The sequence below is a fragment of the Triturus cristatus genome, chromosome 7 (assembly GCF_964204655.1).
Source record: "Triturus cristatus chromosome 7, aTriCri1.1, whole genome shotgun sequence".
NCBI lineage: Eukaryota > Metazoa > Chordata > Amphibia > Caudata > Salamandridae > Triturus > Triturus cristatus.
Genome location: NC_140590.1, coordinates 914,257,390 through 914,282,203, shown reverse-complemented (window position 1 = coordinate 914,282,203; position 24,814 = coordinate 914,257,390). Strand labels below are relative to the sequence as shown.

Below are 24,814 nucleotides of genomic sequence, written 5' to 3'. Positions count from 1 at the left end.
GGCTTGCTGTGGTCTCCGGGCTACGGCGTCTGCTGCCCTGGTCCGTTGCGCCTTGGTTTGGGCTGGGCTTCTGTGGGTGCAAGTTCTGCTTCTGCCGCTCCTCTCGGGGGGCGTCTTGTTGGGGCTGCTCTCCTCCTCCGTCTTGGTTCGCTTGCTGCCGACTCTTTCCTTCGCCCTGCTCTGGGCTTGCTCTGCCCAGTTCGAGTGCGCCCTTGGTTGTGGCTGTGCCCCCCTGTGCCTGCGGTTGCTCCGGGCTCCGCCCCCACCTGTGTGGTCTGTGGGGGGTGGTTGCGGTTTTTCCCCTGGTTGCTGGCGAACCTGGGTCAGGTGGCTTGCGTAGGGTGGCCCGCCGCTGCCTCTTCCTCTTTCCCGGCTCTTCGGTATTTTCTTTTCGGGCCTTGTTGGGGGGGGTTCTCCTGTCCGTTGGGTTCGTTTGCTGCTTCTCTGGGCTGTTGGCATTCGCTCTTCTATTTGGGGGCCTGTATCGGGTTGGCGTGGGTTCCTGTCACCTCTGTGGTGGCTGGTTCCTTTTGTTACTGGCTCTGTCTGTGCTCGTTCCTGGGGTTACCTATGTTGCTGGGGGTCTCCCTGTCTGCTGGCTTGCGCCTTCTCCTCTGCTGCTCCTGTGTCGGGGTTGCCTTTCGCTTCGTCGGCGGGGGCCTGTTGGGGTGCGCCTCTGGTCCCCGCTCCTTTGAGTGCCTCCACGGCTCCCTGCCCCTGGTGAGTGGTGGGTCGCTGTTCCTGCTCCTTGGGCAGCTACGGGGGGGTCCTATTGGCTCCCCTGGGTTCCTGTTGGGCCTGCCTGGGGTTTTCCCCGCTTTTCTTGCTGCCTCTCTGCAGGGTGTCGTGGGTGCGGGTGTCGTGGCCTTGCCTTGGGTGTGTTGGGTCCGACTGTCAGTCCGCCCCTTTTTGGGTGGCCTTCCCTCCACTACGGGCTGGCTGTTGTGTTGTAGCCTCTGCTCCGCTGTGGGTTCTGGGTGTTCGCTTTCGCTTCCTGGCTTCTGAGTGGTTGGTTGGGGTTTGGTGCGTGGGGGCTTAGGGTTCCCCCGTCCCTTAGGCTGCGCCTGGTTCCTCTTGTGGCTTTCTGGTGTCGTGCCTGGGGCTCTCTGCCTCCTCTGCCTGTGCTTGGGTGGCTTGTGCTGCCGTGCATGTGGCTGTTCTTTTCTCCTTTGCTCCAGCCTGGGACTTCGGGTGTTTGTCCCGGGGCCTTCTGTGTGCTGGGGTTGCTTCTGGGGTCTGGCTGCTTCTGTTTTTGTTTGCTCCTGCCCTGGCTCTCCCTGTGCTTGGCTTTGGCTTGTTTCCAGGTTTCCTGTCCGCCCCACCTGGTTTTCTGTCTGGTGTGGTTGGGCGTCTGCTCTTCCTTTCCTTGGCGTCCCCCTCGGTTGTGTTTCTGTTGGCGGTTCGCCTTTTGGTCCCTGGGGTTGGTGCCGCTGCTGTTTGGGCCTGGCTGTCTTTCGCTACTGCCGTGTTCTTGGCGTGGCGCCTGTTTCCCCTTTTATGTTCGGTTCCCCCAAAGTCGCTGCCGGGTGCTATTGATTTCTTGATCCGTCTGCGCTCTGGTGCGTTTGGTGCCAGGGTGGTTCTGGTCTCCTCTGGTTCCTGTGGTGGGTGCCTGGCTGCGTGTCTGCTGGGGCTTTTTCCGCTCCTGTGGGGTTTTGTGTGGCTGTTGGTCGCCTTTTTGGGCTCTGCGTCATTGCCTGGGTTCTCTTTTGTGTCCTGGCAGGGCGCTGTGCGGTTGTGGCCGCGTCCTGGTGGGTCCTTCGGGGCCTTCTCCTGCCAACGGTTCTCTTCCTGGGCTTGTTTCAACTGTGTTGGGGCCTGTGGGGGGGCCTGTGGCTCTGGGTTTGCCGACTTCCTGCTGGTTTCGGGGTGGCCTCGGGCTGTGCCTCCTTGGCTTTGTGGCTATGCTGTCATTTTAGGGCCTGCTCTGTGGTGTGTTTTGCTGGGCGTTCCTGGTTCTGGTGTCCTGGTTCGCTCCTTGCTTCCCCGGGCTTTGTGCTCGGTGTGTGTCTGTTTGGGTGCCTTCCCGCCCCTCTCTGGTTGGGATGTGGTTCTGTGGTGCTCTTGCCCCTGTGGGGTCCTCCTTCCTGGCTGCGGGTTGTCTGACGTTTTCCTGCTGCTTGTCCCTCTGCTTCTTTGCGGCTTCCTCTTTGGTGGTTTCCTCTGTTTCTTTTTCCGGCCTTTGGTGTGGTCCGGCGGTGGTGTGCTGGGGGTCCTCTGTTCCTCCCTACCCTTTGCTTTGGCCTGGGTGCTGCGTGGGCTCCTTCCGGGGTTTTGTTGGGCCTGCGGGTCCTCCTGCGTCGTCGGGTTGCTTGGCCTTGGTCCTGGCTTCCTGGCTCCTTTTGGCGTTTGTTGCCCTGGTTTGTGCTGTTTTCTTGGCTCATCTCCGGTGTGGCTGGGGTTGGGCCTTGGGGCCTTTTGGTCTGGGTGCTGTGCGCCCTGGGGACATTTCTTTTTCAGCTGTTCCTGGCCTTGCTGCGTGCTTGGCCTGATGGTGGGTTGCTGAGTGGTCCTCTGCCGTGTTGGCGTCTGTTTTTGTCTGCCCTCTAGGGTTCGATGGGTTTCTGCCTGGTGGTTTACTGGTTTGGGGGCTGCTGGGTGTTCCCGGTTGCTCTGGCCTTCTTTCCTGCCCTGTTCTCCCTCCCTTTTGGGGTTGGGGGTTTTCTGGGGGTTGTGGCTGGTGGCTCTGTCCCCGCCCTTGTTGGGCTTGTACGTTGTTGGTTTCCGGTCTTGATGGCCTCTCCTTGCTGGTCGGCTGTCGGCTGGTTCTTTCTGGGGGCGTCTCTGGCCTGTGGTCTTTGGGTTGGCCTCCTCTTCCCTGTTGTTCTGGGTTTGGTGGCCTTCCCGTTTGGGCTGGTGGAATCCTTCCGGTGGATATTTGGTTTTCTTCCCCTTGCCTGTCTTTCTGTTTGGTGGGGTCTTGCTCCTGTTCGGACCCTGCTCTAGGCTCTCTGGGGCCGGGTCGTTCGCTTTGGTGGGGTGGGCCAGTTTCTTGCCTGTGCTTTCCTCCTTCCTTGTTGGTCTAGGTGCTTGTGCCTGCACTCTGTTGGCCAGTCTTGGCTTCTCTCTTTGGCCTTCTTCGGGGTTTGCTCTGTGTCTTTGTGGCTGGTGTGTCCTGTGTGCCTTCCCGGTGGTTCTGGGCTGGGAGGCGTTGTCCGGTGGGTTGCTTGGCCGTGTCCTTTGGGTCTTGGTTCCGGTTGCCCTGTCTCCGGTTTCTCTGGTTGACTGCCTACTTGTTGGGGCTCTGGCCTTCTGTTTTTTGGGTTGTCTCCGGTCCTGTTCTGGGTTTCGGGCCGGTTGTTTTCCTACGGTTCCCTTTTCCTCCTTCTCGGTGCTCCCTTGGGTTGCTGCTTTGGTTGTGGTTTCCGGGGTGTGCTTGTGGGTGCGGAAGGCCGGTTTTCTGCTTTGGTATTCTCCAATATGTTAATGAATGGGACGAGGACATAAGGGACCTGGGGGTAATGTTCTATTACTTACCGGTAATCTTCATTACTCCAGGTCCCGTTGTCCTCGTCCCATTCATGCGCCCCTCCCTCCCGGGCGGCCGGCCTACCTGTCTGGGCTGGGTTGTACAGACGGGATGCTGGGTAAGTACTGCTTATGTACTCCCGGTGGGAGGGGCAGTATTAGGGTCCCAGCATGCCTCTGTACTTTTTTTCTGTCGGGAGATGGTTATCTCCAATATGTTAATGAATGGGACGAGGACAACGGGACCTGGAGTAATGAAGATTACCGGTAAGTAATAGAACATTCACAGGATATGTGATACTGTTGCATGTGTTAGGGGCGTTACATTGTTGAGTGTATCGGGACTGCCAAATTGTTTGCTACTATCTGTGTAATCTTGTAATGTGCATTGAGTCTGTGATTTTTTTTTAGTGTGCTTATCGACTGCGGTTTTATATTTGATGGTGCTTCGTCATGTTGTACTGGGGTGTGGATAAGCCATATTATAATGGGTGCTGGACTGTAGTCTTTTAATGGGAGTTTATTTGGCACATTGGATGTGTCATTCGATCCTTCCATGTGATCGGTTGTACTTGTATTAATGTGTGGATTTAACCAATCAAGTTGAATTTTTAACCAATGTTCATTCTGTGCTTTGAACATTGCAGTTGGTTTTTGTATAGCCCAATGTTCAAGATTTAAAAGGGCTCTGGTGCTTTTGAATACATATACATATATAACTAGATCACACTCTTGGTGTCTCGTGTGCCCAAGTGTTCCGTTTTTAGGTCTCGCCTTGCTATTGCGTAAGCGATCGCAAAGCGAGCGTATTGTAAAGGGGCTTTTCAAAGTGCTCCCAAAAGCGGATTGCATGGCTAGCACGCGCACAATCACGCGCATCGTGCCGCCATGCACTCCGCTTTTGGGAGCACTTCAAAGGGTCCGCTCCCCCGCCTGGAATGCGCTCCCCCGCCCCCAAGAGCGCGCGCGCCACGCTCCGCCGGGCTTGTTTTTCTTGTTTTTTTTTACACGCAATTAGCGCGGCACTGAAAAGACCATGGTCATACAGCCATCCAGCCTAGACGGATACAGTCTCCCCAGCCAGCATACAGGCACGCTCGCTCCCCTGCTCCGCACGCACTGCACCGAAGACTCACGTCTGTTCACTCATCACTTGCTGTCTCAAAGTTACTAATTACCTTGCTTCCTATTGTCAGAGCCTCCGCTCCACCTCAGTCTTCCTCCTGGCTTCAATCTTCGCATCTTTATCCGTGGAACCTGGACGAAGTACTGCTTGCGGTGGCAGTTCTTTCACTCCAGTCACTTTTTTTTCTCTCCAACTTCTGACCTGTCCCCATCCCAAGCATTGCAGCTTTGAGTAGCAATGTCTTGAACCCAAAAACCCAGTCTCAGCCTGTGGTTTCCGATATTTTTTAAGTCTACACTTTTTTTTAACGCAGACCGTACACGCATACGTAACTTTTGCCATGACGTGTACTGCACATGGACGGGGACAAAAAGGCATCCCGTACTGCAGTTTTTAGTATTTACATGCTGCATGGGTGCAGCTTCTAGGTTCCTGTACTCTGCAGGCTGTTTTTAACCCACCCCTAGTCAGCTCTCAGACGTCATTTTTGATTTACCCAACTCTACTTTTTAATCCACTCCCTGCTTCTTTGCTTTATTCAACCCTATGGTCTCCCCAGCCCGCTGTTCATTATTTGTTTCCAGATGTCAGTTGTTTGCGTCTTACTCCCCCTCTACTTCGCCTAACTTTCCAAAACCATAATAAAACCACCCCATTAAAAATGCTGCACACGCCAGAATTTAGTTGAAGCTCTGTACTTGGAAGCCAAGAGGACTGTCAAGAACATGGGTGTGTAGATATTTTAAGTCTTATGTTGTTAGGTGTTGGGATGTTGGTTCCGGGATGGAAACCCTGATTGCTCACGGTGTGTGTGTGTGGGGGGGGTATGCTTTTTAGAAGGGGTTGCAATGGAAATGTAGTGTGTAGACGTGTGCGTATGGCAGCTGTGGCTTGCACTGTGTCCCAAGGAGCACCCCCCCCCCTTTCTTTATCATGGAAATTGAAGTCCGTATTAAGAAAGATCTCTTGCTTCGATCGGTTACTGCCAGATGCCACAGTTACAGATCTTACATCTGCGAGTAAGAAAAAGCTCAGTTCTGACCACATTGTCTCGTTCCGAAGAATTCCCCATGTGGTCTGTGCCTCCTATGAGCGCCCTTTAAAATAATCCCCATGGCATCTTTTGTAGCACCGGTTCATTTCATCCCACGTCAAGAATTTAAAAAACATGATTTGTTTGGGAGTGTTTGACGGGGTGTTTTGCAGCAACAGGGAACATTACAGAGAGAAGCATCGGAGTGAAACTTCGCAGCTGCAACTCAGCCTGGGCTCAAGAGTTTATAGCTCAGTTCTCCACTGTGCAGCCTTCAGGGCACTGGAATCATGAAGAGTCCATCAGACCAACACCCACAGCACGCACCTGCCACTCTCGGAGCAGAGTTTAGTTGAACACCACTCTTGGTGTACAGTCTGGCTAGTTTTCAATCATAAAAATTTCATTCATTGAGATGTGTGGACTGCACTCGTCCACACTAGGGACACTGTGCTGCCCTGCTGGAATCTGGGCGAGTTACTGGGTGCTGAAAAAGATTGGCTGGAAGAGGGGGGGGGGGGGGGGCCGAACACAGGCCTCGCTAGCTTTGCATCAGCTGTCAAAACAGTATTCTGCTGACTTTCTATGCGTAGTGTGCATTATTTTACAGCTCACAATAAACAGTTGGGATGTATAGACAGACCGTCTGTGGCGATCAAGACACTTTGTATCCAATGATTGATTTTAAATACATGCACGCCTCACACTGCTGCACGCCTCACACTGCTGCACGCCTCACACTGCTGCACGCCACACACTGCTGCACGCCACACACTGCTGCACGCCACACACTGCTGCATGCCGCTGCACGCCACACACTGCTGCATGCCACACACTGCTGCATGCCACACACTGCTGCATGCCGCTGCACGCCACACACTGCTGCACTCCACACACTGCCGCACACTGCTGCATGCCGCACACTGCTGCATGCCGCACACTGCTGCACGCCACTCACTGCTGCATGCCACTGCACGCCACACACTGCTGCACGCCACACACTGCTGCATGCCGCTGCATGCCACACACTGCTGCACGCCACACACTGCCACACACTGCCGCACACTGCTGCACGCCGCAGACTGCTGCACGCCGCACACTGCTGCACGCCGCACACTGCTGCACACCACACACTGCTGCATGCTGCTGCACGCCACACACTGCTGCACGCCGCACACTGCTGCACGCCGCACACTGCTGCACGCCGCACACTGCTGCATGCCGCTGCACGCCACACACTGCTGCACGCCACACACTGCTGCACGCCGCACACTGCTGCACGCCGCACACTGCTGCACAAAACACTGCTGCACGCCACACACTGCTGCACGCCTCACACTGCTGCACGCCTCACACTGCTGCACGCCACACACTGCTGCATGCCGCTGCACACTGCTGCACGCCACACACTGCTGCATGCCACACACTGCTGCATGCCGCTGCACGCCACACACTGCTGCATGCCGCACACTGCTGCATGCCGCACACTGCTGCATGCCGCACACTGCTGCATGCCTCAAACTGCTGCACGCCTCACACTGCTGCACGCCACACACTGCTGCACGCCACACACTGCTGCATGCCGCTGCACGCCACACACTGCTGCATGCCACACACTGCTGCATGCCACACACTGCTGCATGCCGCTGCACGCCACATACTGCTGCACGCCACACACTGCCGCACACTGCTGCATGCCGCACACTGCTGCATGCCGCACACTGCTGCACGCCACTCACTGCTGCATGCCACTGCACGCCACACACTGCTGCACGCCACACACTGCTGCATGCCGCTGCATGCCACACACTGCTGCACGCCACACACTGCCACACACTGCCGCACACTGCTGCATGCCGCACACTGCTGCACGCCGCACACTGCTGCACGCCGCACACTGCTGCACACCACACACTGCTGCATGCTGCTGCACGCCACACACTGCTGCACACCACACACTGCTGCACGCCGCACACTGCTGCACGCCGCACACTGCTGCATGCCGCTGCACGCCACACACTGCTGCACGCCACACACTGCTGCACGCCGCACACTGCTGCACGCCGCACACTGCTGCACGAAACACTGCTGCACGCCACACACTGCTGCACGCCTCACACTGCTGCACGCCTCACACTGCTGCACGCCTCACACTGCTGCACGCCACACACTGCTGCATGCCGCTGCACACTGCTGCACGCCACACACTGCTGCATGCCACACACTGCTGCATGCCGCTGCACGCCACACACTGCTGCATGCCGCACACTGCTGCATGCCGCACACTGCTGCATGCCGCACACTGCTGCACACCACACACTGCTGCACGCCACTCACTGCTGCATGCCGCTGCACGCCACACACTGCTGCATGCCACACACTGCTGCATGCCGCTGCATGCCAAACACTGCTGCACGCCACACACTGCCACACACTGCTGCACGCCGCAGACTGCTGCACGCCGCACACTGCTGCACGCCGCACACTGCTGCACACCACACACTGCTGCATGCTGCTGCACGCCACACACTGCTGCACGCCACACACTGCTGCACGCCGCACACTACTGCACACCACGCACTGCTGCATGCTGCTGCACGCCACACACTGCTGCACGCCACACACTGCTGCACGCCGCACACTGCTGCATGCCGCTGCACGCCACACGCCGCACACTGCTGCACGAAACACTGCTGCACGCCACACACTGCTGCACGCCACACACTGCTGCACACTGCTGTATTACTGACTGCTGCATGCTGCACGACACTGCTGCACGCAGCACACTGCTGCACACCGCACACTGCTGCACGCCGCACACTGCTGCACGCCACACACTGCTGCATGCCTCACACTGCTACAGGAAACACTGCTGCACGCCGCACACTGCTGCACGCCGCACACTGCTGCACACCACACACTGCTGCACACCACACACTGCTGCATGCTGCTGCACGACACACACTGCTGCACGCCACACACTGCTGCACGCCGCACACTCCTGCACGCCGCTGCACGCCACACACTGCTGCACGCTGCTGCACGCCGCACACTGCTGCATGCCGCACACCACACACTGCAGCACGCCGCACACTGCTGCACGCCGCACACTGCTGCACGAAACACTGCTGCATGCCACACACTGCTGCACGCCACACACTGCTGCACACTGCTGCATTACTCACTGCTGCATGCTGCACGACACTGCTGCACGCAGCACACTGCTGCATGCCACACACTGCTGCACGCCGCACACTGCTGCACACCGCACACTGCTGCACACCACACACTGCTGCATGCCTCACACTGCTACACGAAACACTGCTGCACGCCACACACTGCTGCACGCCGCACACTGCTGCACGCCGCACACTGCTGCACGCCGCACACTGCTGCATGCCACACACTTCTGCACGCCACACACGGCTGCACACTGCTGCATTACTCACTGCTGCATGCTGCACGCAGCACACTGCTGCATGCCGCACACTGCTGCACTCCACACACTGCTTTTATGCGAGTTTATGCTACTGACGTAAATGACAATGCCTTTTATTTGTTTTAAAACCAAAACATAAATAAAAGGCATTGTAATTTTACAATGCCAATAGCTCAAACTCTTATAAATGCGAGACCTATTGCATTACAAATGCTTGTTTTTGTTCGTTTTCAAAAAGCCCGCCATCTCATGCAGTAGATATTAGCTTTCCGTAGTCTAGCCGGCACTTGAAATCACCGAATGCTGAAAGGCCTCGGGACGGGCGGGTGCATAAGTTGGGTAACTGTTAGGCGTGTTCAGCATGTCCTCTGTCCGTCATAAACACATGTGCCAGAGGTGGATCTGAAACCAGGATTTAGCTGCTTTGCTTTTCTGTGAGGAACATGCTTACACTGTCACCAAAATCCAATTGTGGAGCCTATTTTCCGGTTTGTTTTGTTTAATCCACATTTCACTTAATTGGGTTATTTTCTATATTTTGTTGTGGACTGCTGTCATTGCAGCGATACATGCTCGCAGAGCCATCACTGACTTTGGATTGGCTGACGCTGCTATGCAGTAGCCAACCAAAGAACTGTAAGAATGGATGGTCAAGTTCCCTAAGCAAAAGACCGCATCAGAAGTTAATGACACAGACAGAAATATGCCTTGTCTTCGCCAGGCCTGTGAGATCTGGATCAGGTCTCACGTTCATACCTGTAGTGGGTGCAGAAAACGAACTACTTCTCCTGTCACATGGTCTGACGTCACATATGTAACTGCACGTTCAAAGTGTCTTAGGTATCAACTCTATATAGCGAAATAAGCAAAGTAAGCACTTATAAACCGTGTTGTTCCCGTTCACCTTTATTTTCCACAAAGTGGCTCGTGATATGGATTTAAGGAGCTGCCACTCCTTTTAACCAGGAGACACGTTAAACTTAAGACTGGCGACAAATACTTTCTAGAGATTAAAGCAGACTGCAGAGTCATATGCCATATTGCACCCACATTGCCACACTAGAAGTTTCCAAAAGTGCTTTTCTTATGAGTTATTGCCTTGGTTTGGTGTTTTTTCAGCGATTGACTAGCGGTGACAGAGGTACAACTGAAAACCCTACAGCAGTTGACATTTTACATGCGTGCTGGTATTGTAATTCTATCATTCTTGGATGTGAAGTGGACTTTGTTTAATTTCTCACTTTGTCAGCCATTATCCAATCTCATAGCTGCATCTGCAGCTCTAGCAGGTACAGAATTAGCCGACGGGTAAGTCATAACTGATGACGTTCAATAAAACCTTCGTAGAAGGTTTCCCTATGAAAACATGAAAGCCTTAGATAAAAAGACCACAAACAGCATTGCATACATGGCACGTGCCACTAGCATGGCAATGAGGCTCCTTTCGGATTCCTATGGATTCCCACCATTACTTATTTATGTTTCAACTTAAACGACTAGCTCTGGAGGGGGGTTGTTGCTTAATGCCCTCTATTCGCTTGAATCAAGGCTGTCATTTTAATTTGAAACAGATATTTGTGGCCGTAACCTGTAACGTTGTGTTTTTTGTTAAATTGTGTAGCAAGCAATTACAGGGCTCAAGCGTCTCAGCCACCTCTTCAAGTTTCCAAACTTTGAATAATTCCTGCAAGGCTGCATAGGAGTGAAACACGAACATGTTTCATGGCCTTCGTTTCATGGCCTTCCTGATTTCCCGCAATGCCAGTGTTGAATCAAAGCCATGGTCCGGGGGCTTCACTGATAGTCTGTACACAAACACTTGTGCCTGATGTCACCTGTTAAATGGCCTTTCAGCATTTATATTGTATAGCTTTGAGTTCTGCTGCTGTCCCAAGAGCGGATCACACTGCAGACTGCACTAGGAATATATATTAAGTGCTGCACACATAGCTATACATATATATATATATATATATATATATATATATATATATATATATATATATATATATATATATATATATATATACATATATACATATATATGTGTGTGTGTGTCGTAATGCTGACAGTAATCTGAATGTATAATTAAATGTCCATCTCTGACAAACTCCTCCTGCTGAACTAATATCAGTGAGACAATGCGTGTATTGCAGATTACATACAGCAGCCCATCCCTAGGCATGAAACACGATTAAAAACATATTGTCGTGAATGAGCTGGCAGGTGAAGTTGAAGGGGGTAACTTACTAAGGTTTTGAACTGATTCTCACCTGGCTCAAAATGAATCAAAGCATTCTATTGATTCAGTTTACTTTGCCAATGCTGTCCTGCATATTGTGTGGCTACTCTCTAACAGGCAACCTTGTGGCTTGATGTTTTTGCGGCTGGCCTGAGCCGCGGAGGACGCCCCGGTGTTGGTTCAACACTCCAGCAGTGACGCCAACCGACGCCGCTGCAATTGAAACAGGAGACCGTTTTATTGCCGATTGAAAGTATCAGCGAGGATCCAAGCCGCACCTCACAAACCCACTGAGGTTACACTTTGAACTATCATTTCACAGCCATGGCAGCTCACTGTAGAAGTAATTGGCACTACGAGGTCCAGCAGGCCGTGGGGTCGGTCACGCCCAGAGGGGCGGGACTTCATTTGTTTCATAATGATGCCAAAAATCGCTATGGCTGTGAGATATTCCAGAGCCTCTGAAGAAGTGTCAAGGACACGAAACGCGTCAGGCGCAAGCTGGATTGATTTGTGTGATGTTCGCCATTGCCCTCGCTGTACCGGCAATAAAGTATTAATGGCAGATACTTTACCTGTTGTGTGGCTACTCTCTAACAGGCAACCTTGTGGCTTGATGTTTTTGCGGCTGGCCTGAGCCGCGGAGGACGCCCCGGTGTTGGTTCAACACTCCAGCAGTGACGCCAACCGACGCCGCTGCAATTGGAACAGGAGACCGTTTTATTGCCGATTGAAAGTATCAGCGAGGATCCAAGCCGCACCTCACAAACCCACTGAGGTAACACTTTGAACTATCATTTCACAGCCATGGCAGCTCACTGTAGAAGTAATTGGCACTACGAGGTCCAGCAGGCCGTGGGGTCGGTCACGCCCAGAGGGGCGGGACTTCATTTGTTTCATAATGATGCCAAAAATCGCTATGGCTGTGAGATATTCCAGAGCCTCTGAAGAAGTGTCAAGGACACGAAACGCGTCAGGCGCAAGCTGGATTGATTTGTGTGATGTTCGCCATTGCCCTCGCTGTACCGGCAATAAAGTATTAATGGCAGATACTTTACCTGTTGTGTGGCTACTCTCTAACAGGCAACCTTGTGGCTTGATGTTTTTGCGGCTGGCCTGAGCCGCGGAGGACGCCCCGGTGTTGGTTCAACACTCCAGCAGTGACGCCAACCGACGCCGCTGCAATTGGAACAGGAGACCGTTTTATTGCCGATTGAAAGTATCAGCGAGGATCCAAGCCGCACCTCACAAACCCACTGAGGTAACACTTTGAACTATCATTTCACAGCCATGGCAGCTCACAGTAGAAGTAATTGGCACTACGAGGTCCAGCAGGCCGTGGGGTCGGTCACGCCCAGAGGGGCGGGACTTCATTTGTTTCATAATGATGCCAAAAATCGCTATGGCTGTGAGATATTCCAGAGCCTCTGAAGAAGTGTCAAGGACACGAAACGCGTCAGGCGCAAGCTGGATTGATTTGTGTGATGTTCGCCATTGCCCTCGCTGTACCGGCAATAAAGTATTAATGGCAGATACTTTACCTGTTGTGTGGCTACTCTCTAACAGGCAACCTTGTGGCTTGATGTTTTTGCGGCTGGCCTAAGCCGCGGAGGACGCCCCGGTGTTGGTTCAACACTCCAGCAGTGACGCCAACCGACGCCGCTGCAATTGGAACAGGAGACCGTTTTATTGCCGATTGAAAGAATCAGCGAGGATCCAAGCCGCACCTCACAAACCCACTGAGGTAACACTTTGAACTATCATTTCACAGCCATGGCAGCTCACTGTAGAAGTAATTGGCACTACGAGGTCCAGCAGGCCGTGGGGTCGGTCACGCCCAGAGGGGCGGGACTTCATTTGTTTCATAATGATGCCAAAAATCGCTATGGCTGTGAGATATTCCAGAGCCTCTGAAGAAGTGTCAAGGACACGAAACGCGTCAGGCGCAAGCTGGATTGATTTGTGTGATGTTCGCCATTGCCCTCGCTGTACCGGCAATAAAGTATTAATGGCAGATACTTTACCTGTTGTGTGGCTACTCTCTAACAGGCAACCTTGTGGCTTGACGTTTTTGCGGCTGGCCTGAGCCGCGGAGGACGCCCCGGTGTTGGTTCAACACTCCAGCAGTGACGCCAACCGACGCCGCTGCAATTGGAACAGGAGACCGTTTTATTGCCGATTGAAAGTATCAGCGAGGATCCAAGCCGCACCTCACAAACCCACTGAGGTAACACTTTGAACTATCATTTCACAGCCATGGCAGCTCACTGTAGAAGTAATTGGCACTACGAGGTCCAGCAGGCCGTGGGGTCGGTCACGCCCAGAGGAGCGGGACTTCATTTGTTTCATAATGATGCCAAAAATCGCTATGGCTGTGAGATATTCCAGAGCCTCTGAAGAAGTGTCAAGGACACGAAACGCGTCAGGCGCAAGCTGGATTGATTTGTGTGATGTTCGCCATTGCCCTCGCTGTACCGGCAATAAAGTATTAATGGCAGATACTTTACCTGTTGTGTGGCTACTCTCTAACAGGCAACCTTGTGGCTTGATGTTTTTGCGGCTGGCCTGAGCCGCGGAGGACGCCCCGGTGTTGGTTCAACACTCCAGCAGTGACGCCAACCGACGCCGCTGCAATTGGAACAGGAGACCGTTTTATTGCCGATTGAAAGTATCAGCGAGGATCCTAGCCGCACCTCACAAACCCACTGAGGTAACACTTTGAACTATCATTTCACAGCCATGGCAGCTCACTGTAGAAGTAATTGGCACTACGAGGTCCAGCAGGCCGTGGGGTCGGTCACGCCCAGAGGGGCGGGACTTCATTTGTTTCATAATGATGCCAAAAATCGCTATGGCTGTGAGATATTCCAGAGCCTCTGAAGAAGTGTCAAGGACACGAAACGCGTCAGGCGCAAGCTGGATTGATTTGTGTGACGTTCGCCATTGCCCTCGCTGTACCGGCAATAAAGTATTAATGGCAGATACTTTACCTGTTGTGTGGCTACTCTCTAACAGGCAACCTTGTGGCTTGATATATATATTACCTACTGGCGGTCGCCAGTAGGTAGTTATAGTTAGGACCCCTTTTCCATAGGAAATCCGCAACATTCTATTTTGAATAACTTTGGCGCCGGTCGACGAATCCTCGCGAATTTCTCAAAATAGGTGGGGCGCTACGCTCCGCTCCTACCCTGAAAGTCTCGGGGGGATTCGTCAAGCGGGGGCTGAGATAAAAGGGGGGTCCCAAAACGCGTTTTTCCCATGCATTTTTCCATAGGACCTTTAGACAGGGCTACAGCCCGAACGGCTGAACAGAATTACTAGAAATTTGGCAGAGAGGTAGTCCTCAGGTCAAGGAAGTGCCTTTTGTAGGTTTGGTGTAAATCTGTTCAGTAGATTCTGAGAAAATAGCCTTTAAATCAATATATATATCTGAGCCAGCTTACGGTACGCTTACCGTAAGCTTACCGTACGCGTACGGTGGCGTGCGCGAGCACGATTCTGATTGGCTGTTACATCTAAGTAAACATTCGAATCGGTCGAAACCAGGAAGCGGCGGCCGCCATTTTCTCTCTCGCACTCTGAGGGGGGGGGGCTGTAAATAAAGGCAAAAAACATATAAAGGGGCTGTTTAGACAGCGCCCATGCACATAGCCATGTTAGTTGAGTCCTCAAAGGCCAAAAACGGTAAATTTTTATTTTTTGAAAATTTCGCCGATTACGCTTACCGTACGCGTACGGTGCGCTTACGCTAAAAATTTTAATAAAAAAAAAAAACACTCTCTGTGCATGGCATATTATTGTCATCACTTACAAATTAAATTTAACAGATTACCTATCACAAGGAAGCGCATAATATGTCCTCCATGTGCGCACGGTGCGTAACGTGGGCACGCGGTGCGCGTAGCGCACTGCGTGCCCACCTTGCGTGTACGGCACTAACTGCGTAAAGTGGGCGCGCGGAGCGCGAAGCGCACCGCGTGCTCACCGTGTGCGCACGGTGCGCGAAGCGCACCGTGCGCGCACGGAACGAACTGCGTTAAGTGGGCGTGCACGCCACGAATGGCGTAAAGTAACTTAGCATTTAAAAAACCGTACAAATTCACTGAAAAAACCATAGGTTTCACACACGTTATAGTTAGGAATTAGCATTTAAAAAACCTTGCAAATTCACTGAAAAAACCATAGGTTTCAGACATGTTATAGTTAGCGGAAATTTTACTGATAAAAAACCAATGAAATTCCCCCGTTATAGTTAGTGCAGGCAACTATAACTCACGCGACCGCAATCTTCTGCTGATGACATATGTGTCTTTATGAAAAAAAAATATTTCTAATATATGTATAGCTAAAAATTTATGGAAGAAGACATGGGCAAATAAGTGTCTAAATACAGTATTAGCATCAGCAGAGGATTGCGGTCGCGTGAGTTATAGTTGCCTGCACTAACTATAACGGGGGAATTTCATTGGTTTTTTATCAGTAAAATTTCCGCTAACTATAACATGTCTGAAACCTATGGTTTTTTCAGTGAATATATATATATATATATATATATATATACATATATATATACATATATACATATATATGTGTGTGTGTGTCGTAATGCTGACAGTAATCTGAATGTATAATTAAATGTCCATCTCTGACAAACTCCTCCTGCTGAACTAATATCAGTGAGACAATGCGTGTATTTCAGATTACATACAGCAGCCCATCCCTAGGCATGAAACACGATTAAAAACATATTGTCGTGAATGAGCTGGCAGGTGAAGTTGAAGGGGGTACCTTACTAAGGTTTTGAACTGATTCTCACCTGGCTCAAAATGAATCAAAGCATTCTATTGATTCAGTTTACTTTGCCAATGCTGTCCTGCATTGGCAAGCAAGAAAACGAAGCTTATTTGCCACTGCAAATCCCTTAGATTGCTGGAAGAAAAAGTAAATGTACTTCTATGAGGTGGAGCTGTGGAAGAGTACAAATTCTCCAATCAAAAGTATGTTTAAAAAAATGTGCTACAGGGGAGGCAAGGAAAAACAAGAGGAGGAGCAGTGGTGGAACAAAACTTGAGGGAGCCCCCCTGCAAAGTTCATGGGGGGGCCCCACACACTCGGGACCCAGTCCAGAGCTCTCAGGCTGGGGGCCTGCCAGTGCCGGAAGGGGCAGCACCACGGGGGCTGCGGGGGCTTTTGTTAAGTCACTGAGGAGGAAGAAAATACACCAAATAGCATACAAGCAAATGAGATTAACAAGGCAGCCAGCCACTGGCAAGCAGTGGTCTGACTTAAAGTCCACTGTAAATACTGGTATTGCCCACAACACATCTTCAACAAGAGACAGCTAACAGCTCTCTGTAGGTGAAATCTAAACATGAAGGCTTTGGAAGCCGCATTCACCTTGTGGTACTGGCTCTGCACCGGATTAGGGGGTGAAGTGATCCGATATCATGTGGCAAACTGTGTTAGATGAAACGCCTGTTGGCAACGATGCCGGATAGGGTCATGAGACTTTTTTCCCCTCTACACTAGATGGCTTCTTCATAAGAATTAAGACTTGATTTTCTTTATAGAAACCATCCACAAATGTCATTGAAAAAGCGATGAACATTTTCAAACTAATAAGACTACCTCCATCACCCTCTTGTGAATACAATTTTAACTCTGATGTTGAATTGGGCAGTAGGTTTGCTACTTGTTATCTAGTTAGAATCGCTAGGCCTTCCTTATGAAGTAACATCATTCGGTAAAGTTTTATTATGTTATGTTTTGCTATGCTATGCTATGTCATGTTACGGATATTTCAGCATATCTTCAACCACTGGGCATTGTGTTTGCCTCTGAGATGCAGTGCATGAAGTAATCCCCCTCAGTTTGGCTGGAGGGTGAAATCAACCTATTGTGTGTAGGTGTCCACTTCTGGCTGTAGCTAGAGGTGGGACTCCATTTGCATGGGGCCTTGCAACATGCAAACTGTTGGTGAGTTACTTATGCACATGTAACACAGTATAGTGCAGCACTCACACACGGCAATCCACTTGAATATCTTCAGGGGCACTGAAATTATGCAATCTTGCGGCCTCTGCTACATAATCCATCATCTGTTGCATAATCTGCAGATTTTAACAATAAAAACTTTGCTTCTAGCTGAAACGTTTCCAAAGTTACTAAAAACGCAGCAATGCCCCCTGCAAAAGTTGACTCTTCACCTTTTTCCCACTTATTGCTATATTAGGGTGTTAAACTGGTACGAATGAAGTGTGCAACCAATGCCCAGACAGTGTTAAGAAGTGTAGAAATAATCAAGCACTACTATTACAAAATGTGCCCCATTACACCACATAATTTACATTTTTTGCCAATTAATTTACGCTATCCTACCAGATCATTCCAGTGGCCCTAAACATCATCTTTTGTGTAACTGGTTCCCCTCTTCCCTTTCTACCTTTTACATAATATGCCACTTGGTGTCACAAGATACTTTTGTCCATGCCTGGCCATTTGACCAGGAAATAAAGGTGGGTCCCGCCGGATCTGTTATTAATATGCTTTGTATTAAGTGCCCTGTCCAAGAATACAAGCTTTCCAGAACAGACATGATGGCGGATGACAGAGTCTTAAGGGGGAGTCAAACCTGTTCTGTTGACATCCTCATGGTCTAGCTGCCGACACTCCTGCTGCTGACGCCCAGAGGTTGCTTTTCAAACTGTTTTACAACTTTTTACAAGCACCACATGTCAGAAGTATGCAAGCCTTGGAAATTATAAATCTTACTAATATGCAAAACATTATTACAGGTAAGTAACCTTTTCGTTTGACATTATTTACTGTGCACATACTAAGTCAGCACTATGTGTAGTGAAAGAGATCCAGCAAATACTGATTTAGCGTGCTGCTCGATGACACGTCTAAACATTTAAAGCCTGTCTACACATCTGCAGTAAAAGGCGCAGTATCTGTAACACCTCCCCCGGAGATGCTACCATGTTGGAGGGAGGCTTCCATCACATTGCAGTCCTGTGATCAGCTGTTAATCCATGGAGTTACACAGTGATGCTTTGTAAACAAGCCCTATTCGTTTAGTACTGACGATCTGCAGACTATATCTGGCTGTGGACAGTTGTTTTCCTGTAACATATGTAAGCTGCCTCCATGATTAATACAAATGCTTATTCATGTTTGGACCAGTGCATTGTTGCGCATCTATTACGAACCCAAAAGGTTAAAATGAAGCAGCTGTTTACTTCATCACAATTAAGGCTCCCAGTTTCCCGCTTTTACTGATTTTTACAGATAAATACAGACAGAAAACAATGTGTTCCCTGTCTGTATTTATTTTAAAAAGCAGAAAAATATGGAAGATTGTCTTTTGGGAGTGACTTTCGTGCTGTCCATCATTAAATTCAAGCCAACATCTGAGCTGATAGAGAGCTTGGTAAGTTAAGAAACAGGATGTGACGTCCTTAAATACATATTGTTTACATTTAGGTGTTTATATTGCTAATATTTACATGTGGGTTTAGTGTTTTGCTATATTGGCTTCTTAATTTGCTAAAACGCAACAGGCCTTAAAGTATGCATGCATATTTATCAGTTAAAATGTGGAAATATATCATGTTACCACTTCACTTATTCTTCAAATGCAAAATAAATATGTATAAATACTAATAAGATGGCACAAAAATAAATATGGATATGTACAGACGGAAGTGTTAAAAAAATAAATACCATAAAACCGGGAGCCCTAATCGTAATGTTCTGACACATTTCTCTGCCTTCTCTAGCGTGGAAACCATAAATGATGGGCTGTTCCACACGGTGGAGCTGGTGATGGTGAACCAAACTCTGACCCTGGTAGTGGACAAAGGAACTCCCAAGAGCCTCGGGAAGCTGCACAAGCAGCCCTCGATCAGCCTCAGCAGCCCGCTCTACATCGGAGGTAGGCCCAGTTATATTGGTTCTCAGCGATGCTGTGAGTGGCCAAAAGTTTACAGCAGCATGCCGCTGGGTCTACCTAATGGGAGGGTTGCTGAATGACAAGACCACCTGGTTTTTCATCCCTCATCATGCATTTTTCTTCCTATCTCTCTCTCTCACTTTTCAATTTTTTTTCATCTCTGCTTTTCTCTCTTGGGATGTCGTTTATCATGTTTTTCTTCCCCCTTCCCGCTTCCTTTTTCTTTTGCCTTGGTCTGGTTTTAAGTCTGGCCATTAAAATATGTCCCGAAGTCGGATAATTAAACACTGGTATTAAGATATATATATATCCCTCAAACACAGACGCGTAATGGTCCATCTCAAAATTCTTTCATTTCTCAAGATACTCCTTTTCTCAAAAAGTCCTTAAGGTTAGGCCAGTGTTCTCCTCATGCAGGGTTCTCAATACCCCTAAATCCAGAGCTATCGATTTTGCCTAGATTAATGTTTCATTCGTATAGCCTTCCTTAAAAACTGCACAATTCTCTAGAATAACCACTAGGTGGTGATACAGTCTACATGATCCCTTTTCGATGTTCATTTCGCGTTGTTAAAATCCAACTTGGATTTGAAGATTTCACAAATGTTTAGAGATAGACATTCCAAGCCTAGCTGAAATAATGTATGTGTATTTGTGTTTCGAATGCAGGGGCATATGTACAGGAAATGGCGCAGCACGGACCTAGAGCAAATTTCATCGCGCTGTGCCATTTCCAAAATGCAGGGATGCGCCATATTTTCAAGAATATGGTGCACCCCTGTGTTTTCCCTAGCGGTGGCACTAAAAATAGCTGCCTAGCACAAACACAGACACCCTTGCACCATAGCCCAAGGGTGCTAGCGCTGCAGGGATGATTGTTTATGTACAGGAAGGTGTCCCTACCTGCACATACACAATCCTTAATGGTGATTTGCTGCTTCTATGTGTGCTGAATCCACACATAGAATTATCCCCACTATTGAATGATTGTTTTTGTGCTTTAAGGGACACCTTTATGCACAAAAACAATATTTAATGGCATTTTGCTCTTTCTATGTGTGCTGTGAAAAAGCAAAAACAAGGACAAATAAAATATTTCTCCTTGTTGTACCAACACCTGCAATTCAGTGGCATTAGTTATTGGCGCTGCCTCAGATTTACAGATCCCTGTATATCTGGGGCAGTGTAAAAAAGCAATGAGTGTTGCGGTGGAACGCCCACAGCACCACCCATTGCACACCTCTTGACAGGATGCCATATTTACAAAGTGGCGTTAAGCCAAAAAAGTGGCTTAACGCTATCTTGTAAATATGGAGCAGGGCATTGCGCCACAGGAATGCCGTTAACCTCTTCTGTGCCCATGACGAGACAGTCTCGTCATGGAGCACGGTCGCGCTGTGCCCATGACGAGACTATCTCGTCATGAAACCCACCCACTAAGGAAACGCCCGGCACAGGAGGGGGAAAGGGCGTGGCACCGAAGGGGTTAAAAGTGATGTTCATGTGGAGCAATCCCCTTGTACATATGCCTGTAGTCTTTTATCAAAACAGTACACAAAATGATGCACTGGTATTATACAGATCCATGCATACAATATGAAAACATTAAATTCAGATGTAACCCTTTAGACGTCAATTCTGAAGATGTACATTACCTTAATGAGCTTGCCGATCAAATGCAGGTTTAAACGTTAAGTTCTTAGGTGTAATAATTTCAGCTCTTTTATATATTTTATGGACTTTTGTAGAGCGCACTGTAACATGGTCTGTTAGCGAGGTAATATAGTGGAGCGCGCCTGACAATTAGAGCTCCTCAAGTAGAAGGTCAAGCTTTAAACTTTTTATCAAGCATAAGTGATATACCGCAGACTCGAGAGGCAGAACAGCGCACAATATTTATTGAATTATCTCCTAGTGTTAATAAAATTTTTTACTGCACGCAAGCTCGGTGGTAATCTTTTTAACAACGGTAGGTCATATTTAACTTTTGCTTGGGTGCCTACCACCAGGTATTCAAAACGATTCCTAATCTAACACCATACAGTAAAAATAAATGAGAATATATTCTTTTTTTTTTCTTGGTCGGAATTTCTTAAAGAATTAGACCCTGCTCCCATGCCCACCTCTTCTGCTGTAGAAAGTCATTCCCTGAAATATTTGCAAGATAGTCAAAATGCACAAGTGGTAGAAGTCTTAGACACAACATTAGGTAACTTTACTATTTCAACGCAGAAATGAACCCTTCGCAGTAATGTCCACATTTTACTTTCAGGCGTCCCAACAGCCACATCCGCTGGTGCTTCGTCCCTTCGTCAAGGCAGCGAACGGCTGCCCATTGGTTTCCATGGCTGTATCCATGATGTCCGTATTAACGACGAACTGCAGGATTTCAAATCTCTTCCGCCACAGGCGATCGGAGTCTTTCCGGGGTGCAGGTCCTGTAACATATGTAAGCACGGAATCTGCCGCTCGATTGAGAAGACCAGTGTCATTTGTGATTGTCACCCTGGGTGGACGGGACCGCTGTGTGACCAAGAAGTGGGAGACGCGTGCCTTCATAACAAGTATGTCGTTTGTATGACCTGTTCATGTTATGTTATGTTAATGTGTTTCCCAGCACTTGTACATGTGTATGAGCACCTAGTGCTCCAAAGTATGGAGCAGTATTTCCAATAGTATGTATGCTTGTGTATGCATACGTTTTTATAGAGCACCTTGTAGTTGGGGAGCAACGCAGCACTGTATTAATGAAGTCACAGAGGCAATTTGTGATCACCCAAGAACTTAATGGTACTGGCAGCCTTTCTCACTGGTCAAGGAGTGTTAAAAAGATTACTGTCTTCTAACTGTCTCAAAATCATCTACATCGTTTCACAAATACAGTGAAAGCATTGGTGTGTTGAGTAGTTGTATTCACCCGAGGTTGTTTAACATTAAGACGAGGCTCTCGTGTGTCTGTATAATCTTTGTTTTGGGGTTTGGCTTGGCAGTGTAGCTGTTTGCAATACCTACTGTTACATACTCCTCAAAATAAAGATAGGTCTGGCTCTGGCTACCCCGAGACGAATATTACTGTCTCGCCTTATGTTTTTGATTAATCATTTCACCTCCAATAGAGTGGTCGCATTATTTGCAACCACGAGAGATTACTTTGCATCTCAAAAGTACACTGAATCTGTACACATTACATTTGTTACCCTATCAAACTTCCACCCCAGTTTGTTTTCTGTTTGAACCATATACAAAGCAGCCAGGGAGGACCTGTATGCATCAGCAGGTATAACTTATTTCTCCAGAGTACTTCATGCCTCTATACCGCTTCTGTGCAGCACTCGAACATCTAGTGTGCAGGCGTGAGATAATTAGCTTTTAAACGTTGCGTGTCCATAACATATTGTGTAATTAATTAGTGACCATTTCTCTTAGAAAGGTGAACAATATCTGTAGCTACATTAGGTTAATTCAGTATTAATTAAATTAACCTAAATTCCACTGAGCATACCTGGCATAAGGTGTCAAACACTTATGCGGTTCAGCATAGGCTGCATATTTTCCCAGCTACCTCCAAGCAAATGTGAATGGCCTGCTCCCCTTTCTTTGCTTTATTTAGCATTGTGCACCGCCTTCACAGTGTCTGTCACCAACAGAGGTAGTGACACGGGCAGGGGTGTAACGCAGGCCGCTTCAGCCCTAGTGGCGACGAGGGCCCCTGTCCCTCAGGGGAACCCTCAGCCCGAGTCCAGCGAATACCTGTGAGATATGGGGGACTTAGGGGTTCGCATAGATGGTTAACCACACACCTATTGTAGTAAAAATTATCATATTCATTTTGAAATGTCCATCAGCAAAGCTTTTAGGGTGCTATCCTGGTATCTGCTCCCTCCCATTGCACTTGAAAATACTCCATTACAAAGCTGATGCATATACATGCACCAGTCCCAGGATGCGACAAGCGTCCGAACCAATATGAAATAAGCATCAATGTAAACCAATGTTTTCACCAAACTGGATCCATTTTTGAAATCCATTGTTAAAAATCAATAAACAACATGGAGTACACTTCCTACATGCTAAAGTTTGAGTTTATTCACACATACATCATTTGAGCATAGAATGCGCAATTTAAACGCCATTCATTGTAGATTTCAGTTACTTGGGGTTTTAATTGTGTAATTTTAACATGATTTACCACTTTAATAAGACTCATCTTTTTGGTATGGATGTACAGCATGATGTTCATTTGCAGGTTAATAACACGGGCGTTTAACATACAATTTACCTCACTTATCTTGTATGATATGTTGTACATTCACTGGTTTATAATTGTGCAATTCAGAAATCTAGTTTTCAGCACACAGCATGATCGTGTTTTATTTTTTCCATCACAACCCACTTTAACAAGCATTTACAATGCAATGGTCTCGGCATTGTTAAAGTTAGAGCTATTGGCATTGCTCATGACATTATTTTTGTTTATGTTTTTGTTGTTGAAACATTTTAAGAAACTGCATTGTTATTTACAATGTCAATAGCTTAATCACTCTCAAATGCGAGACCTATTGCATTTGCGCCCACACACAGAGCCACACACACAAACCCACCCACACACACAGAGCCACTCACATAGAGCAACCCACACACAAATAGAGCCACCTACACACACACACCCACAGTTACCCACACACAGACAGAGCCACCATGCATAGAGCCACCTACCAAAAAAAGCCACACACACAGAGCCACACACACACAGACACCCACACAGAGACACCCACAAACACATTGAGCCTCCCCCACACACACAGAGCCACCCACACACACACACAGAGCCACACACAGAGCCACATATACATACACAGAGCCACATACACACACACACACAGAGCCACACACTCACATACAGAACCACACACACACATAGAGAGCCACACACACACACACATGCATAGATCTAGACACATACACATTGATCTTGGGAGCCAAAGCAGAAGTGGCACCTACTTCACCTCCTGTTCAAATGTTAACTGGTCTCTTTGTTGCTTATGGCTGTACTTGCGTGTTAAACTGGTACTAATGGTGTAAAACCTTTGTTCATGCAGTATTATTATGTAAAAATGACAAACTAATTAAGCAGTGCCATCACAAAATGCACCGCATTATGATGCATAATGTGCCTTGTTGTGCCCCATAATTTAGTCAATCCTGCAACATAATTGGCTCCTTTCCTGTTGCATAATTCAAATGGCTTCGCAGGTACCATATTTCACCAACATCACTACGAGATTAATGGGGAGCCTTAACCGTCCCAAATGTAATATTGGAATCTTTTTCAAGCAGATGACATAAAAAATAGCATGTACACTCTCGGCAGTGCCACTAAACTCACTAAGCTATCCCTGCACCATAAACTTCACAGAAGTTCTAAACTGCACTTTTTTTGCATCTGATTCCTGTCTTGTTAGTTTCAGTACCGTCTTTTCATCTCTTTGCTGATGTAAAGAAATTCAAATAAAAGCATGTTTTCTAAGAATTCTTACAGCACTCCAGAA

The 24,814-nt window shown here is 48.6% G+C and overlaps 1 protein-coding gene across 2 annotated transcripts in view; it reads left to right on the top strand.

Moving 5' to 3' along the window:
• The window catches only part of SLIT3 (slit guidance ligand 3), a 1,010,870-nt gene that overhangs the window by 967,987 nt on the left and 18,069 nt on the right, over positions 1–24,814 (top strand). For both annotated transcript variants that reach the window (XM_085617848.1, XM_085617849.1), the window contains 2 exons: positions 19,093–19,247; positions 21,538–21,829. In XM_085617848.1, the coding sequence (XP_085473974.1) occupies positions 19,093–19,247; positions 21,538–21,829 (447 nt within the window). The remainder of the gene's footprint in view (positions 1–19,092; positions 19,248–21,537; positions 21,830–24,814) is intronic.